Below are 21,217 nucleotides of genomic sequence, written 5' to 3' on the forward strand. Positions count from 1 at the left end.
GTTGGTGCTCAGCTACCTTCATCACTAATGTACATGGAAAGTGCAAAAATTTTAAGCATAAAATTTGAGTGGAAAACCAGGTCTCTAGGGACATGACTTGCTTATTGACATATTTCATTTAAAAGAAAAGCCGTATTTCTAGATAACTTAGTGTGGAGTGTAATGCGGGGCCAGAACTCAACAATGCTGAGATGGAGATCTGAGCTGAGATCAAGAGTCAGCCGCTTTACCAACTGAACCACCCCACCTCCACCCCTTCAGATAACTTTTCAGTTTCCATCTTGCTATTAACTGATGTGGAAGAGTTCCTTTTTAGTTGGAAATCGAAGGAAGAAGTTTTTCTTCTAAGAAAACAGAAGTTTTCTTAGCTCTCTCATGGAAAGAAAGTGGAGGAGAGGAAGGAATTAGCATCATGTACGAAGAAGACATTATAGAATGTTATAACCTCAAGAGTAGATATTCCCATAGCTATATATGAAAATTATAAGATCCCAATGATTATGTGTCTTACTCATTGTTATTAGCAACAAATATAAGGATTAACCTATCATAACTGCAGAAAAATGTTAATCAAATCAATGAATAAATTAGGAATACTCTTATGTTTATAATAAAATAATTTTTGTTATTCAAAGTGAATTGAAGAGAAGCAAGAGGGAAAGGGTAAAACTGATGATATTTAAAACAAACTATTTTATTTTGGTATTTCAGATACATTTCCTTATAAGAATCAAAGAAAACATACACATACAGCAATAGGATACACTTCCATCACCCAGCAGGAAGACATGTGCTGCTAATAATAAAAGATATTCATAAAAACAACTTCCATTATATTCAATCATGGGTAGCAACGAAATGTTATGTTTTCAGTATCAAAAGAAGATTATCAGTATCAATTGCCTCAACCCATTGTGGATAAACAAGATAACTTTAAAAACTGAAGCAAGTAAAGAGAAATTTTACAGTGTTGGATATTTAAAAAAAAATTGTTGTAAACATTTTACAATCATCTTAAGAGTAATTTCATTTAACACCTTAGGCTCAGGATGGTGAAAGGTCACTAAAATATTACCAGACACATTTTTATGAGATAAATTCAATTATAATTGTTGTGACTATTCCAGCCACAATTTAGACATTGAATCCAATTACCCATTTCATTTTCATTTATACCTCATGGGCTGGATCATTTATCATGTTTCATGATCATGATCAGAAGACACATGGAAAGTGATTTCTGGAGGTAACAAATTACCTACCATATTAGCATAGCTTACAAGATCCCGCCAACAACTACTATGCATAAATATGAGGTAATTAAATTTACAATGTGCAGGAGTGTTTGATACGCCACTTGCTTCCTTCGCAGCTGCCAAAAATCTCGGTTGCTAAATGTGGCAAACCCGTTTGGTTGCAAATCAGGAATCATTATGCCCCAGAACTCCAACAGGTAGCCAGTATGCAGTACCTCAAGACGCTAGGTGCACATCTTTCATCATCTGGTATTATTACTCGCCACCAAACCATCCATCATTACTGCAGAGACAGCAGGAAACGAGAGTCCTGGACCTTCACATTACTGCTCCTTGAACTCTGTCTCATCCATCTTTTGTATCATTCCTGATTCACAACTAAGTACCCTCTGCCGCCTGCAAAACCAAGTGTGAACTTGTAACACCTTTAACCTACAGTGCTTCTCTAATAGTAATTGATTTCTCTTCATTATGGAGCCACTGTTCAGAAAACACTACTCATGCTTGCTGATGCCGAAAGACCATTTTTAAAAGACCCGAGTTACAGAATTCTAGTAGTTGGGGGGAAATGTTTTGTTCTGTAAGTTAGGCTTCAGCCTTGCATTACAATTTTAGTTTGATTAATATTTGTTAATATTTATCCATAAAACTCAGAAATACAAACTCAGATAATAACAGACATAGATGCCTCTGCATACAAAGGGTATACCCACTGAAAAGAAAAGATAGTTACAACATGTATACCAAGGCAATATTTCAGCCTAAAATTTATTAATCAGTTTCAAATATGTCTGAAGTAAAAACAAGAACTTTAAGGTACTTAGTATGTCAAAACTGCAAAACATGTGTTTATCCTAAACACAATACAAACAAAAGAGAAGGATTCAAAGTTAGATACAATAATACTCGCGAAAACTGCCTTTTAAAATAAATCTCTCACTTACCCCCCTTTCCCCCCTTCTTCACCAACTGCTAAGAGAACCTTCAAAAATGATACCCGTTACATAGTGGTTGGCATACAATAAACTATCCCAAACTAAAGGGTTTTAATTCCGCTCCATCTGAATGCTATTATAAATGTTTAATAAATCAAAATGATCAAAATGTTCCCAGTGGCAGATTGGGATTCGGTTTCCAATTCAAATTCTCTTTAATATATGGCTTCTCTGACATCTTGCATTTCTGCCATCTACGTTGAATCTCAAACACCCTGCTTTTCATCATTACCATGCATCCACCAGTCTGGTCGTGGTAACTACTTTCAAACAATCCTGCACAATACAGAGAAATGCCAAACCTGGTGGGGGTTTTAAGATAGGAAAATTACCGCAGATGAGAACTCTTATCTACCCTTAAGTAAATATTTTTAAGCCACCTGCTGCAGTGAATGGCATTCTTTCAGGATTGAGAAATGCTGCTGGACAAAAGTCTTAGAAAATCCCCCTCCTTCCAACGTTGTAAAAAACTGATGTAAGAAAAAGGTGTGTCTAGGAGCATTATAATCAGGGGCAATCAAATACTGAAGAGCAGAGAAAGTGAAGTCTTTAGAGAGCTTGCCTTATTTCTATGAAGTATAGTTTTTACATGCAACAGGAAAAAAGCATTTCACTTAGCCTCAAATCCAATCAGAAACCCACACTGAACTAGCAGGGAAAAGAATATTCACACATGATATGTTTTCCATGTGTTTTTATATGTGGATAATGTCAGGAAGAAAGAAAAAAAGACATCTATAAACAGGGTTCTTTCTAAATTTTCCATTTAATTGAATACATCTGCTTTTATCCTAAGTTTAACAACATGAAACATTACGATAATATTGGCTAAAGTCTATGAAATGGGAAGTTACGAAATACAAAAGTGTTTCTATGCACTGAGTACTTATTGTTTAATTTGTCTTGTGATGAATCCTTATTCAACATCCTAGAATTAGTCAAAACTTTTCCCCGCATGCCTATAGATTTTAAAACTGTCTCTTAGTAACACAAGCAAAAGCTTACAACTGAAATTATGATCCATGCTATTCAATAAGCTTTTCTACAAGACTTCTGATTTCTGTATATAGTACCATATACTTCACCTCGTATGCCAAGCTCACTGCTCCTTCCCCTGTCATCATCCCTTAGCCTTGACTTGTTCTTTCCAACAAATACTCCCTTGAGGACACCTCACCATCTCAAGCTTTTATGAATGTTAGAGCCCCCCTAAACTAACTCCATGCAAAGTCACCATTCTCCAAATCACCCCCCATCCTGGTTTTCTGAAACAATTATGAACATGTGTAACCTACTTCAAAACTCCCCAAAGTCCCCAAATCAAATCAGATTACAAAACATATTTCTATTTCTTAGTCTGGATTCAAATTCCTCCACAATTAGGGCTCAAAGTGCACTTTTGGTTCATCTCAGACTTTTCCCCTGGAAAATACTATGCCATAGTCAATATTTAATACTTTTCACAAGACCATGTATTTCCCCACACCTTCTGCTTGGGATTCCTTTTCCTTACCTTCAGCTATCAAGAGCCTGCCCTCCATCAGTGGTATGATGAAACTTCATCTCCCCAGTACATTCCCTGCCCACCAACAGCAGTACTGAGGCTGTCCTCCTCTGCTCTACAGATTAAGTCCATGCCTTTCATAAGGCGTTCCACAACCCACGTTCTTTGTGTTTCTTCGGCAACAATTATTTGATTATATCTGCTGGGTATTGGCCAAGGTGCTGTCTATAGAGACACAGTAATGAATGAGCAAAGAGGATAGTCCTTGACTTTGTCAGTCCAGTGATGGAGGCAGATGTTAGGAACACATTTATATTTTGAAGACTCATAAAGAAATGCTACAGGCAGAAAAAGCTGAGGCCCTAAGGTGGAAGACAGCATGCTGTATTAAAGCAAATGAAACCAAGCCAATGTTGGTGAGCAAGGAGAGTCTTATGAAGGACTGAAGAGGGCAGAACCAGGTGAAGGTGGGCTTGGACACTATGATGAGATGCAATAATATATGTGAAAACTGCCTTTTAAAATAAATCTCTCACTTACACCCATTTTTTCCTTCTTCATGAACAAAAACCCATCAGAACCTGGGGAGCACAGTCTGACTGACTTTGTGTAGTCTGAGCAGTCTGACTGCTGTGGGAATACTGACTTGGAAGAGGCAGGTGCTGATGTGGGGAGAGCACTGAGGAGGCCTTTTATAAAAGCAGGTGACTCAGTGGAAGTGATGGCAGTGAAGGTAAACAAAGTACTGAGCACCCAGAGGATATGTAATAAAATTCAGACAAATAAAGGAAATAGCCAATTAATATACACATTTCTGTTTAGTGTATCTCAATGCCGCAAACCTATTTGAGGCTATTGTCTTGTGCAAATATTTGTTCTGCACATGCTAATAAAAGACCTTTTGAAACTGTACAGTTAAATAATTTTGGAGAAGAAATTAATCATTCTCTTGTTCTAGAAAATAACTATCATTTGGCCTTCAGGTATTCCAAAAAAAAAAAAAAAACTGAAAAGAAATCAGAATGAATAAGAAATGAGGATATGAAATAATATAAAATAAGAATATGAAAGAATGCATGTATTTGAGAAAAGAAGTGCAGGTGGAGGGAACAACAAAAGCAAAGGCCCTGAGGTAGGAGTAAGTTTGGAGGAGTCAATATGTCTGTGGTGGATTGAGGAAGGAGGTAAGTGATAGGAAATGAATTTTGATTGATGCCCAGGGGTTATTTCATTTAAGGCCTTTTGTCCCAGGAAAGAGCTGTGATTTCTTTCCCCCCCTTAATGTGAAAGGGAAGCTGTTGGAGGGGTAACAGGTAACATGAGAGTAGCAATGGTTTCCTCCATATGTATTTGAAGATGAAAGAAAATGCCAATGGAAATTAGGAAGATGTAAATAACCATGTGGGTAAAGTTTCTTCCTAACAAGGGAACAGGTAACTATTCAGTTGTTGTTTGTTTGTTTTAACACAATGACAGATTCTGTGCCATAACCACTAAATCTGATTCCAAATTGTGCGGTACTACAGAAAGACAACAAAATATTTTCTTAGTTTAAGGCTCAGAAAGCAGAAAATGAGAGCAAAACAAAGTTAACTTCCAAAGTATATCCTAAATTTAGAAGTAGCCTTGTCGTTTACCCGGTAAGAGATGAGAACACATCTGTAAGCCACGATTTTTCCAAAAGCAAACATCGAAACTAAGACAAAGCTGTATAAAGAGAAGCTGTTGTGGATTTACAAGTCAAGAAAAGCTGCCTGCATTCTGCCACAATCATTTAGTCTCTGTTCAATTCTTATTCCCCAGCCCTCACTTTTAACGCCTAAATGGTACAACTTTTTCTATTTTATAAAAACTGATAACTATGAAGTAAACACAATCTATGCTGAGGGCTAGCAAAATATAAATGTTTACCTGTTCTTATTTGTGTTGGCTTGATGATTGTTTTTAATTCTTTCTAGACTAAATGTTCCTTAGAAAAGGAAACAACATGATTTATATTCACCCAGATGAAAGAAAAGTGCTTTCTTCAGTATATGATAAACTTTGTTAAACAAGTTGGTTTTGACCGATTTACTAAATATTTGACTACTACCTAACATTTTGTGCATGTTTTCTGTTTTCTGTGTATTTCTTAGTTTGCATTATTAGTAACTCAGTCCCTGATGACATTTTACTCATAAGCAGAATGTGTTTTTGCTAGCTTTTAAAAGGATGCGAACATCTCAGCGGTAAACAGTTTATGTTAACTGTAAAAGCCAACCAAAACTCACATGTCAGTCGTACGCTGGCAATGGAAGCCAACTACTAAGGACTCTCTAGAAGATGAAGTGGTCGGAGAGGAGAAAGGACTCGAGAATTATAACTCCTGAAGTAATGTCCCACATACCTCCACAACCCTTACATTGCCATCTTTACTCACTGTACTGCTAAAAATACTATGAATTAGCTCTCTGCCTCATTAATCGATTTCAATCTGTCACCTATAGAACTTCTGTTTAGTTAACATTCTATAAGACTCTCACAGTACAACATTATTTACCAAAATAGTGCTTAACAGAGGGTTTGAATGGAATAGCTCCTTAGATATGGTATTTTCTTTTTGTTAGAGGATCTTACTTTTTCCTATAGAATTAGAGATGTGACCAAAATCAAAGTCAAAAATCTGTGCCAACATATTCAATACTTCTACGTTTTCCTATAAAATTAAATTATAAATTGCTTTTAGAGAGCTGGACCATGTCTGCTGTTTCTTCCCAATTTCTTGGTGCTTATTACTTAACCATTTTAAATGCTCAATAAAGGCTGCTGGCTGATTTTCCAATGAAGTTGCAAACTGACTTCATTGCTTCCTTCTTAGTTTGGGGTAAGGGAAAGAAAAATAGTCAGCAGGGAGGGGAATATAAATTACAAAGACACTGTTAGTTCCTGAAGTTAATAGAAGTCCTCTGGAAGAAATGGACCCAAATTACATTTATCACAAATTCTCAAGGAAAGTACAGGCCTAGGAACAGTGCTCTGAAATCAAATTCCCTAGAGTTCACAGAGAGAATTATTCGGCATGCAAATTACTCTACTTCCTCTTTGATCCTTCTCAAATTCTTAAGAAGTAGCTCCAACAAAAGCAAACTCCCCAGAGATTCACTAGAAAAGTCAGTGACCAGCACCTCAGCTGCTAAACATTATGTAGAGCTCTGTACATGAATCACCTATGAAAATACACTCAAAAATCCTCTGGGAAAGAACTCTGATTGCATTTTTATTTTTAAAACAAACAAAACAAATAACATGAAAATAACCGCATGGGGAAAAGCAGTGCTGCACTCTGCCATTTTCATCAAGTAGCCTAAGAAAACCCGGGGGAGGAGGAAATTAACAGGAAAAGGTATTTGAAATAATGGTGTACAAAAATGGATGGAACAGAGTTTCTGTACTAACATACTGTCTAAAATGAGGACATCTAGTATCCTTTTGCTCATTTAGAATTTAAAAATGTACCAGACGTCTTGTATACTGAATCACCTGAATTACAAGTAGTTACAATGAATGAGAGGAGACTCCAAATGTTTCTTTTATCATACTCAAGGGTAGCAAAGTAACATTTTTAAGCACGCAACATTTGGAGCCTACTCCGAATTTGAGACATTTTGGTACCCCCTGACTGACTGTATGTGCTTTCCTAACTGTATAGGGGCAGTATGTTGTTAATTCATGTGCTCTTAGACTTTCATTACAGTTCAGATTTCATAAAATATAGACGTTTAAACTGAATTCTCCAGGATAACTCCAAATTTCCTGTCAAGGTGACTAGTTTTCACAACAGAAGCGAAGAAAAGAGATCTTCAAGTCACCATAAAGAAAAAGGATCTTTTTATGAATGCATTAAGTCTGACAGTTGTGCTATCAAAACTAGTTAAAAATCAATAGTGTGGGGTATTAAGCAGCATGATGAAGGACTCAAGCCAGAAATTCCTTTAACTACCAACGAACAAAAGTATGAGTATGTCATGTTTTCCACTTCCCAAATGTCCTTGCTTCAAATATTAAAATGAAATATTCAGACCTGATTTTTAATATTCTATACAAAAAAGACTAGAATACAACATACTGGTCAAGTGAAACTTAGGTTTAAGTGAAAGAAATTCATGCTAAACTTAAAGTCATCCTTACTAGTTCATAGAAGAAGAGACACAGATTTAGACACTACAAAAAAACAGGTGCTATCATCCTTTGGTGGATACCAGAGATCTCCACACCAAGTGTAGGGGAGGCGGCACATGTCTCCTCATCCATCCCCTTTGTCTTCTAGTTTAGGGTCAGTCCCACCCCTGTGACTTTGACTAAATAATTGTATTTATTACTTGTTAGAGAAGTATCGATCATCTTCACAAAAATAGTGTGGTAGATGCTGTAGCAAACAAAGATAAACTAGATGGGCTCTGATGGAACAAAAACTACAAATGATTTCAGTAAGAACAGAACTTGAAAGAAAAGTCCAAATGGAAGGGCACCTGGGTGGCTTAGTCAGTAGAGCATTGTACTTCGGCTCAGGTCACGATCTCACGTTTCCCGGATTCCAGCCCCCATGTCCTGCTCTGAGCTGCCAGCTCAAAGCCTGGAGCCTGCTTTGCATTCTGTGTCCCCCCTCTCTCTGCCCCTCCATTGCTTGTACGCGCATGTGCGCACACTCTCTCTCTCAAAAATAAACATTTTAAAAAATACTTACAAAAATAATTTTTTTTTTTTTTAACGTTTATTTATTTTTGAGACAGAGAGGGACAGAGCATGAACGGGGGAGGGTCAGAGAGAGGGAGACACAGAATCGGAAGCAGGCTCCAGGCTCTGAGCTGTCAGCACAGAGCCCGACGCGGGGCTCGAACTCACGGACCGCGAGATCGTGACATGAGCCGAAGTCAGCGCGTAACCGACTGAGCCACCCAGGTGCCCCAAAAATAAACTTATTAAAGAAAAGAGAAAAAGGAAAGTCCAAATGGACATGCAATTAGATTGGACTTCTTTCCTTCTTCACCTGTGTGATGAGTAACTGGCACCAAGCAAGTGATTCCATTAACAGCTTGGCATTCACCAAATAAGCTATGATCCCACTCCGTACTTGTCCCACATATTATGAGAACAGCTTTCTTCCACATGACAAAATTCCAAACTGTATGTCCTTGAAAATTAAGTTGCACATCCTTTGTACATATTTCCTCAGTTCCTATCTTACCTGCATAAACTTAATAACTCTCTCTGAATAACACTGCTTGTACTCTGGAAGCCCATGTACAAATGTTCTCTACTGGACATTCCAGTTTTCTCTCCACACGCAACCATACAACTTGGGACACTTATGGGAGGTAGTAACCTCTCTATCCCCAAGTGGATGAGATCAAAGAAGTGTGTAGCTGTACTGGTATCCTGCGGCCCCGAGGAGAGACCCTAGTTTAGGATAGAACACAAAACTATGGATTGCAGAGGGAAGGACTGGAAAGAACTTTGATCTTTCATGACTAAATGAACCAATCCTGAAACCTACATCCATACCCTCCAGGTACAAAAGTCAGTAACTATCATTATTTTTAAGCTAGCTTGTATTGTCTTACAAAGGGAAGCATCAACAACAATCCAGATCCCTATCATTTTAAACACCAAAATCTGTTTGACAGGTCCACCTCACTGAGTAAGATTGGGTTCCGACACCCACCCTACTTACGCTACAGCTAGAGGTCACCAGTATTCAGTAGGAATAGATAAAATTATTAAGTGAATTAAGTCCAGAGCATTTTGATGATGGCTGATAGTTGGCACTAAACTTTAAAACTCAAACCAACAATAGAGACAAACAAAAACCTTGTATTTTTCACATTAAATAACTTAAAAGGTAATGAGTTTCACAAATAAAAACACAAGAAAAGGGTAACAAATAGGAATAGAAATTGAGCATCAGTTGTAGCAGACAGAGAATTTTACAGAAGTTTCTTGTGGGTCAGTTGCTTAGAAATGTAAATGGACCCCTGATTTAGAGAGGTGGGGAAGAAAGAAGATGGTAAATGAGGTAAAGGATGAAAATCTGTAACATAACTTAGGCTACAAAGTCAGTGTTTTTAGTTTGAAGCTTGTAAACACCATTTCAACCTGTAGTTCACATTTTTTACACTTCAATTTTGTAGAAACATTGAGCAAAAACATCTGCTCTTTATCTCATTTCTGTAAAAACTTTTTGTCAATAAAGACTGGCTTCCACAAGCTAAAGACATTATCATTACTCAAAATGATCTGGAAGCAATGCTAAAGTCATGACAAAGTAAATTCTGCTCCAGCATACTTTTTTTCTTTACTTTTCTTTTCTTTCTTCTTCTGGCTGTGGGAAAACAGAGATCAATACTCTTCAACGCCAGAATTTTGCAGTGAAATTTTCATTTGTACCTAGCAAAAGAGCCTTAAGCATGCCCTGTCACTTTCAGTTTAGGAGAAAATGCACTAATAAACTCTTACCCTTGGGTCATTTTTGACAACAGGCAATACTATGCCAGGTCTTATTAAAGACGATTCATATCACTGCCCCCAAAATTTCCTTTAAAATTACCATCTTTTGTATCGAAGTAACAGGATGTCAGTTTAAAAACTGCCATTGAGAGACAGGACCTGTCACCATAGTTAATTCTCAGCACTGTTTTAACACCAGGACAGCTGACCCCAAAGGGTGGGTGTTTTGGTTAACAATATTTATTCGGTGGCTATCTGCACAAACAAGAAAACTTATTGCTATACATTAGTTTTCAAATAAAACAGCAAGCAAAGTATCACTTGTAAGTATTAGATACGTGACAACTGAAAATAGGTTGAAAAGAAAATAAAACTGCTAAAACTATCAAAATGTTTCTAAAATGTTAGCAGATTCGGGATAGCAAAATTCAAAGTATTTTAATCCAACAGGTCCCATGTAAAGTCTAAAACAAAATTATAGATTAAATGGCAGAACTTTCTTTAAAAGAGAAAAAAAACAGCCAAAGTTTTCTATGAAGTCCAAGGATCCTCCTTTTATGAATCATATCGAAATACTTATTCCACAAGTAACGCTCCTAGGACAGCCATAATACATTTGTCGCCAGGTAAAGAAAACCCAGCTTTGATAAAATGATAAAATCTACTCTTTGATTCAGATAAACAAGAGAGATCCAGTAATGCCAAAACAAATCTCTTCTAAAATACACAGACATAAAACAGCTCTATGAAAAAAAGGAAATCTGGCTCCAAAAGGGAGCACCTGGATAAAAGCTTCAACTCTGCCTTCTATAAACTGTTGCATACACCATAAGACCACTTCTTCACAAAATGATATATGCTTATATAAAAATACATACAACACCACACATACACAAATAACTCGAAGGTATTCAGAAGGATACTAACTCACTATTAAAAGCCACCAGCTCCTTCAGTGGCTGTATCCAATGCACACAGGCTACCATGCAGTCACAGTGAGCATGACTCCAGGGCACGCCCACCTTCCTGTAGTCATAGCATGCTAACCACTCTGGAGGCTACCCTAGGACACCTTCAGGCTTGCCAGAGTAGGCTCAGGTGACAAAGATGTTGCAGCAGGCTCAACGGAGAGGAGCACACAAGCATCTACGAGCATAAAAACTGTCCGCCTGAACACTGCCTGAGCACTGAACACTGAAACATTATCGTATTTCCTTATTATTCAGTTAGCTGGGGCTGTGACTTCATGAACTGAAGCACAGCCTATCAGCTGACTCTGGAGACTCGAGAGAAGTTTTATTTAAAATAAGTCGTATCGGGGCGCCTGGGGGGGCTCAGTCGGTTAAGCAGCTGACTTCGGCTCAGGTCATGATCTCACGGTCTGTGGGTTCGAGCCCCGCGTCGGGCTCTGTGCTGACAGCTCAGAGCCTGGAGCCTGCTTCCGATTCTGTGTCTCCCCCTCTCTCTGACCCTCCCCCGTTCACGCTCTGTCTCTCTCTGTGTCAAAAATAAATAAATGTTAAAAAAAAAATTAAAAAAAAAATAAAATAAAATAAGACGTATCGAATCTACAAAGGTAAACTTTTTTAATGAGCTGTAAGATGTCTCAAGACAAAAGCATTATGAAGGGCTAGTAACATTATAAGATAAAGCTGTAGTGGAAAAGAATGAGCCCAGCATCAGGAGTCAAGAAATGCAGGGTTAAATTTTGGTTTAGTCAATTATTAGATTCTTGTGGCTCTGGGCAGTTATCAAATAGTCTGAGTTTCAATTTTCTTCTCTCTAAAGTATTAAAGGTTAAAGTATTAAAATCAAGTAAATCTTGAAATAAAGTAGGTAAAGACATTCGATGTCAAGGATTGAACATAGATTAACTTGAATATGGATATATCTCATGTTCTGCTCCAGCCTCTGGGCCTTGACATGTGCCTTGTTCTCTGCCTGGCACTTCTGTTGGCACTGCTTTCTCTTGTCCCTGCCCCCACGTCCACATCCCTCACCTGGACAACTTTTCTCAACCTTTAGATCCCATCAAAGAAGACTCGCTCACAAAGACCTTGCTTGATGCCTTGGACAAATCTCAGTCAAGGTTAGACTTTCTTGTTAGGATCTCCTAAACTTCTTAAGGAGACTTAGGTGGTTTATAACTATTTACATTTGTGTCATTATTGATTGATGCTGGAGTCTATTCAACAGAGCTGCATTTCATCAGCATTTTTACATAGGAAAATAGATTACCCATTTTTAAGGGTTCAGCTCAACTGCCACCTCTTAAAGAGGTCTTCCAGATCACCCTCGCTAAAATATTCATCTCCATCATTTTGAGTGTTTGTTTTTCTTCATAACACATACCATAACTTGATACTATATCTCCAGTATTTTCCTATAGAGTATACCTAACATACCTCAGTGTTGAACTCCACAGGGTCAGGGATTTTGTATTTTATTTACAATTTTATCTGCACAACCTGGAACAATGTATGGAATATATCAGGGACCCAATAAATTTTGAACAAACTTAATACACATTTTGCACTGTATCGTTTCTCCAGTATTCACCACAGGTACGTACTGACACATCATATTCCTTACAATTCCTCTAGTAACTTTAGTATTCAAGGATATTAAGGAGGACCTCTTAGGAAGTCTAACTTCCTAAGATTCTCTAGGGGGGCAGAATTGGTGAACACCTACCACTGGGTTTTGATACTGTTAAAATTTACAGGTCCACATGGAGATAGGAACTCAACCTAGACCTCATGGCCACAATGCTCTGTGGAAGAGCAAAAGTAGTATCTGTGCAACTATTTTAAGCAGGGAAAGCAAGTCTAAAATTAAAAGGCAAACTAGATGGTGACAATAGGGAATAAAGTGTTTTATATGGCTAGCCCTATGAGAGCTTTTAAAAACAGATCCCTTTCTACAGAAAACACTGCTTAAAACCGTGTGCAACAAATATACAACAGTCTTATTTTCCCTTAAGACATTAGCAGAATTTTTATATGTTATAACTTTTTGGTGACTTGAGACAAGGAGCGCCAGGTTTAAAAATCAATCAAAATACCTACAAGGTTGCCTTTGTTCTAACAAAGACAAGCTGTTTCATGAAATAAAAGCAACTTTACCTCTTACAATAAGCTGAGCAAAATTGGACACACCGGAGCCTCGTTCTGACTGAGTTACACAGCGATACAAATCCTGGTCAGTTTTGGTCACTTCCTGCAATCTAAAGGAAGCAGCAAATCTTCTGTGATTGATGTTCTTGGTCTGGGCTACCGGTATATCTTCTCCATTTCGTCTCTGCAAGCAGAAACCAAGCTTTAAAAACAGTTTCTTAACATTTCCATAAATCTAAAACATCTTAGCAACCAGTATATGTGATAAGTTATTCTTGTTCCTAAATTAGGAGGAAAAGGTCTATGTAGCCCCAACAAATTTTTACCATTGTAATCCAATCCAAAACAAAACAAAACAAAAACAAACATGGAAATAAATATTGGCATCCTTTAAGAGTATAGCACTGACATTATAGATTACAACTCTTTTCCATAAAATTGTTATTAGTTCAGAGTGTATGAATGAACAGAACAGTTAATAGCCCCACGGCATATAATTCACTGCTCTCCTTTTCTGGAGGAGCTCAATGGGAGCTTCTTTTAGCCCTTACACTCCATTGCATGTGCTATAATAGGTTTGTCTCCATGAGAAAATCAAGACCATGACCAATGCATCTTAGTATGCTAAAAGTGTAGCGTATAATCGACCACAGAATGACAATAAAAATACTGAAGAATAATTTAGAGTCAAACCAAAATCTGTACTCTTTGCAAACTTTATCTCTTTGGCATTAATGACAGCCCATTTATACCGTTTAAGAGAAGTAATCAAAAGAACCTAAACGCTAATAGCATATCTGTCAACTTTCAAAATGAAATACTGAAAAGCATATTTACGATATCAGGGTGTCTCACACAAGACCAGTAAGTGTAAACTATAAAGGAAATGGTTGAAAAATTCAACTATAATAAAATTTATAACTTCTATATGTTGAAAGACATCATAAATAAAGTGGGGGAAAAAAAGCACACCACAAACTGTGATAAGATATTTGTCGTGGAAATAATCCATCAAAAGATAAATAGCCAGGTTATGTAAAGATCTTCCACAATTCAATAAGAAAAAAGACAAACAACCCCATCAAGACATAGACAGGCTATAAAAAGAGAAAATGTATATGTCTAATAACCATGAAAAGAGATCCTCAACCCAAATTTTAAAATATCTATATGTCAAAGATAACACAAAGGACAAAGAAAAGCCGTAACTAAGAGAAAGGGTCATGATCCTTAACTTCATGTGTTGTTGGTCAAATGCTAAGTATCCCTGGTATCCTTTCATACTAATAAAACATCATTTCATACTACTAGATACAGGAAATAAAGCCCTTAAAATTACTAGTGGAAATATAAATGCTACAGTCATTTTATAGGATAATATGTTACTATCCAGTAAATTTGAGGATGTATATACCTTGGCACCCAGCAATTCCCCATCTGCATTTCTACATCTGAATCTTTTTGCATATGATAAGAATGTTGAACTCAGAATTGTTTCAATATGGGAATACTTCAACATGGGAAAGATCCAAATTTTCATATCCATCCAATAAAATACAATATAGAAGTTTAACTCTGCAAACTCAGACCAGCAGTATCCTGGTAAAATGCTGAATAGCTAGTTCTTAACCAAAAATATAAAGTGTTGATTTGTACTGTGTCTCAATTTCTGTAGTGTAAACACTCCCACTATGGTCACTTTCAAATTACCAATATAATGTCACTTGGCTCCTAAAATTACTGAAAAATTAGCAATTGGCAATCACAACCAGCTCCCTGATTCCACTGATTCAAGGTACATGTATACATGTTTAAATCTCAAAAAAAAAAAAAATCCTTAACAAAAATTAATTATATGAAATGAAAATGCAAAATGTCAATTTCTTTTAAATTCAGTGGTGGATACATTAGTGGCCATCTTACTGTTTTCTATAATTTTCATAATTAAAATACTTTGTATTTTTTTAAAGGAGTAAATAGTAAAGGGATCATTATAATACTTCAGTATTTTTTTTTTTTTTTTGGTGAGAGAGAGACACCCACCTACTCCATGATTTTTGCACCAAGATCTCTGACCATCCCCCTGGATAATAAGGAAGAGAAAATGCAGCTTATATTCAGAAGCCCTAAGATATAAATCCGTAAAATCAAGTCTAAATTCTCTTTCCCTACAAACCATGTAAAAAAATATCCATTACATATGCAAATCTCAGGCTGCCTTTTTCAACTATCACATCACTTGATATGATCTTTCCAACTGGAAGGTGCTTAACACTCATTCTACCTGCATACACTCTCAGTCTTCTTCCTCTAACTTACCCTCCAGTACTGCCCTCAACCTTCCACCACCTTCTTCTCTGCCATTTATACTTCTCAGTTCTTGTGCAAGGCCAGCCAATTCCTGTGGCCACTCTGCCCTCTGAATTATCTTGTGCGGGCACACACACACCCATGTCTTTTAATGTCATGGCTTTCAAAAGCCCATCTTCTCTTGTGAAGATGTTCTAAGTCCATGTAATGTTTCCCTCTCAATAATCATTATTTCATCTTTCCATCTTAATTGTCATTCATCTCAGGATACCACCTTCCTCCAAACTTTTCTTAAAAGGGGGCATCTTTTCTCCTATGGCTTTACTCTCCTTCAGGGAAGGCCATCATTATCCAGTTCCTCCCTTACAGACCACTCCTCCACGATCCCACTCACCAACCTCTCAACTTCTGGCATTCCCAGCATGCCCACGTATCATTCCCATCACAGTTACCTACCAGGCAAAATTGTCCTCTCAACCATAGTCCTGTGAACATTCTCAGCGATCCCCAAACTCACCTGGGTCTCAGTGATGCCCGACAGCTGCTTTTACTACCTGAAAACATTCCCGTGCTGTAACAGTTTCCTCTACAAGCACAACTGACCATGTGTTCTCCCATTCCTTAAATTGTCTGCATTTTCAATGTGACCTCATTTGACCCTTTACTTTACAACCAGTCATCAAAGCCTCAAATTGAATCTCTTCTAATATATGCCCCCCCTCTCTATATATACCCTTTTACTTCTTTGTATACTGAAATCATGTTAAAGGTAGGGCTTTAACTCTTACTATATATATATTTTTTTCTTCTATGCCATCATATATATTATCTTATTTAATAGGTGATTGAGTTCTTGGTTAAAATGAATTAAATTTACTGATATTTTTAAAGACAAAAATCATGTAAGCCCTCCTGAGGCTTTTATATATTATAACCAAAATATACTAAACACTGACTTAAAGTAATGATAAAGGGAAGTTACATAAATACAGAACCTCAAGGACATCTAGAGATCAGTTATGCCAAACTATTTCTGAACAATACCTCAACTTACATGGGGCACCTGGGTGGCTCTGTCAGTTAAGCATCTGACTCCGGCTCAGGTCATGATCTCACAGTTCATGGGTTCGAGCCCTGCATCAGGCTCTGTGCTGACAGCTCAGAGCCTGGAGTCTGCTCTGGATTCTGTGTCTCCCTCTCTCTCTGCCCCTCCCCCACTCACACTCTATCTCTGTCAAAAATAAATATTAAAAAAAAAAAACAAAAAAACCCTCAACTTAGAGATGTTGATGGCCCTGCTTTAGGAGATCCAAGAGTACACAAAGCTTATTACATTATGTTTCTATTTGTGTTTATTAATATACTAAACTAACTACAAAATATATATGCTTATATAGGATACATATTATTTTTATAATTAATGACTACAGTAGACATACATGCTATTTACCCTTAAAATAACTATAACTATTCATTGTACCATTATACTATCATAATATTCAGGCTTGTCTTCAATAATCATTTAATAAATGCCTCCATGTACCTGATGCTATGTATGTTATTGCCTTGGTTCTGTCATTGCTATCTCAAAACCACCTACGTGATGGTTATTTCCATTTAAAGATCATAAAATTAGGATTCAGAAAGATTAGAAATGTGATACGTAGCCTGTTAGTAGCAGGCTTAAAACTCAAAACCAGGTTTGATGACACAAAATCCAGAAGTATTTCCTCTAAACTACACCAAAGCTGCTTTTTTTTTTTCATTTACATTATAGGTCCAGTCGAATGAATTGATTATTTGTTGTAAAGCCTTGATCAATGCATTGTACCATGAGAAATATAACCTACTATACTAGACATTGTGTTATTTACTCAGCTTCCAGTAATGCGTTACAGTTAAAAGTGTCAATTGATGACATGTACATTTCAGAAGTCAAAAGTAACGATAACTTTTCTCTTATAATCCAGAATAATAGGTCTTTGCCCAAGTACAAGCTATCAATTTAGCAGGGTGGGCAGCACTATGAAGGAAGAAATAAGAAGTAATGTTAAATCTCTTTCTTATGTGGCAGTGTTTGCACATAGTTTTCTGCTTTTATATTCTTCAGTTCCAGATTCTTTATCCTGCTTTGAGTTTTTTATATGATTTTGCCATTGCAAATATCCCCAACTCTACTGAGAAATGAACCACAAAATTATATGATCCAAGAATTTTAAGTTAGCACTTTGCCTTTTTCTCTCCCCCACTCCTCTTGTCCTTGTCATGCCTTATTCGCAGTGTCTCCAGTACAGGTTGCTGAGACCTGTCACTTACCAAATAACCTTAGGCATTACAGTCCCTGAGTACCATTACTCCTCTATTTAACTAAGTAAGCTTCATCATGCAGGCCGCATGCAGTGTTTGACAAATTCAGTTCCTGGCATGAAGTAGTATAGTGATAATATTGGTTAATTCTCAATATCTATAATAGCCAGGTTACTTTTTAATGTTTACCTATTTATTTTGAGAAAGGGGGTGGGAGAGGGAGAGAGAGAGGGGGGAGAGAAAATCCCAAACAGGCTCCACACTGTCAGTGCAGAGCCTGACACGGGGCTCGATCTCACAAACTATGAGATCATGACCTAAGTGGAAGTTAAGTGTTGGCTTCTTAACCAACCGAGCCTTACCATCACCCCCTATAACAGCCAGCTATTAATCAAATTTCTTGCTATTCAAAATGTGATCTATAGACTAGTAACATCAGAATCACCTGTCAAATTGTTACAAGTGTGAAGTCTAAAGATAACTCCAGACCTACTGAATCAATCTGCATTTTCATAAGATCTCTGGGTTATGCATCAAGATACTACAGCTTAAGACACACTGGTAGAAAACAATCATGGGCGCCCTATTCCTATGAATAGGGAAAGGTCTAAAAATGGCTGTGTACTCATACTGGCCAATGAGATATGCCAGAAACAGGCCAAGTCACTTCCAGGAAGGTTCTCATACTTCTAGAGAAGACACAGTGGGTCCTCTTTTCTTATTCTCCATGTTATGCTTAAAACTAGAAGAGTGGACTTGCCCATGTGAGAGAACCCAACGTGAGGGTTAAAGCTGACACATGGAGGATGGCACATCAAGGAGAAAGACAGAATCAAGTTCTTGATCAAGTTCCTGAAATGGAAAGAACAACTCCTAGAGCCCCCTTCTTTCTGGACTTCCTGTTAAGGGACATAATGCACTTGGTTTCATATTACTTTCAGCTTGAACTGCTAAAAGTTAGTACGGTACAGTTAAAATATGATATAGCTTGTCTCAGCTTTTCTTTTCAAAGCTTGAGGAATAAAATTAATCCAACTTAATTTTAAATTAAATAATGTGTCTCTTAAACTACTTACAGGGATTATTTCATTCTATTGATTAGAAGAAAATATGAGACTACATTTATGGTTTCACTTATTTTTCACTGCCTTTCTAGGGCACATGATCATATACATGCCGTCCATCTTCTAGAATAGGAGAAACTAGGAAGAGACTATTTCCCTACATTTGGTATTGAGGTTCCTGTTGAATATATTAAGCAGACTGCATATGATTTGTCAGTACATGCCTTTTGTCCCAAACTAATCCCAAAGTAAATCTGCACAATGTAATTAAGTAAGGTTAAAGCGAATCATACAACAATCCAGCCAAATTAATTCCAAGGAACTGAGGGTTCCTCACCAGGCTTGTTTACCATATGAATGTTTTTTCTCTCTCATAAGCCATGATGATGATGATGATGATGATGATGATGATGATGATGATTGAACAATTTAACCAAGAATTTTAGAAACACAAAAAATTTTTATACAAAATTAAGGGTTTAAAAGTCTAGATGTTTCTAAAATTAGAATCATGTTATTGTCTTGAGAAAAGCACTGCCTTATATCCACTAGAAATTATTATAGTTTCAATAGCTTAAGCATTTAATAAGAACATAGTGTTCTTCTAGGAAAATTACACTAAAATGACAATACTAAGTTTAGCAAAGTATTTATTATTTGGCAATGAAAGGGCTGAACAAGGTGAATGACACTGGACACAGAAAAAAAGAGAGAGGAAGTAAATATAATTCTGATAAAATGCAGGGTAAAATGTGCTGGGGCTAACACATCATTAGCCAAGAATCAATCATTAGCCAAGTTTAATAAAATGTAAATTCCGTTATTAAACAAGAAAATGGAAATTTTAACCTACAAAGCATAGGTATTTTTGCAGCAATGAGAGAAGGTGACCAATATGAGGAACCACAAGAAGGGAGAATCAGTAAGTGGACTGAACCATGCCTGGTGGAGGATGACACCCAGGTTCTAAATCTGAAACAACCATTTATTAGCAACACAATTTCTTTCTCACATCTCTACCTTTTTAACTAAAAATGGGGGTATCTATTTATACCTGCTATTCAACACAGATGTCGAGAATATTAATGAAATAATTGTGCAAAAGTTCTAACTGCAAATCCTGACAACAGCAATATTATGAACATAATAATCAAAACAATGCCCAAGCTAGTAACACATTTAGTAACTGTGATGGTCTTTCGATATGTCAGCTTGTCTAGGCTACAGTCCCAAGTTATTCAGTCAAACACTAACTGAGGTGTCCCTGTGAAGGTATTTTGTAGATGGAATTGAAGTCTATAAACAATAGACATTGAGTAAGGGAGATTTATCCAAATAATCTGGGTGATTATTAAATTAAATTAGTTGAAATGTTTTAAAAGCAGAGCTGAGATTTCCCTGAAGTAGAAGAAATTCCACCTGTAAATACCAACGTCAGTTTGCACCTGTAGCACAGTCCAGCCTGCCCTTCCTAAGGGTTTGACCTGCAGACTTCTGACTTGCCTAGTCAGCCCCACAGTCACACAAACCGATTCCCTGCAATAAGTCTTTTTAGAATTTTTTAAAAAGTGTATGTGTGTGTATACACATATATGTCTGCTTTTCATGCTTGGACGCTGACTGATACAGATGATTTATTACCAGAAATGCTTCTGAAGGAACAGATTTTTAAGGATGAGTTTTCTCATCTGGCTTGGTTCTGGTTTTCTAGAATTACTTTCCTAAATCTGGTTAGGTTTAGAGGCATTAATAACTCTACTGCCAAAGATTAGTTGGCCATACGTTTGTGGGTCCATTTCTGGGTTCACTATTCTGTTCCATTGATCTGAATGTCTGTTTTTTTGTCTGTACCATACTGTCTTGATGATTACAGCTTTGTAATACATCTTGAAGTTCACGATCATGATGCCTCCAGCTTTGGTTTTCTTTTTCAGGATTGCTTTGGCTATTCAGGGTCTCTTCTGGTTCCATACAAATTTTAGGATTGTTTATTCTAGTTCTGTGAAGAATGCTGGTATTATTTTGATAGGGATTGCATTGAATACGTAGATTGCTTTGGGTAGTATTGACACTTTGTTAAATGTTTATTTATTTTTGAGAGACAGAGAGACAGAGAGAGACAGAGTGCAAGCAGGGGAGGAACAGAGACAGAGGGAGACATAGAATCTGAAGCAGGTTCCAG

The 21,217-nt window shown here is 37.0% G+C and overlaps 1 protein-coding gene across 12 annotated transcripts in view; it reads right to left on the bottom strand.

Moving 5' to 3' along the window:
* Nucleotides 1–21,217, bottom strand: part of PTPRK (protein tyrosine phosphatase receptor type K) — a 564,132-nt gene that overhangs the window by 248,280 nt on the left and 294,635 nt on the right. For all 12 annotated transcript variants that reach the window (XM_060616623.3, XM_078447295.2, XM_060616622.3 and 9 more), the window contains exon 6: nucleotides 13,364–13,538. In XM_060616623.3, the coding sequence (XP_060472606.1) occupies nucleotides 13,364–13,538 (175 nt within the window). The remainder of the gene's footprint in view (nucleotides 1–13,363; nucleotides 13,539–21,217) is intronic.

The sequence above is a fragment of the Panthera onca genome, chromosome B2 (genome assembly GCF_046562875.1).
Source record: "Panthera onca isolate mPanOnc1 chromosome B2, mPanOnc1 haplotype 2, whole genome shotgun sequence".
Taxonomy (NCBI): Eukaryota; Metazoa; Chordata; class Mammalia; order Carnivora; family Felidae; genus Panthera; species Panthera onca.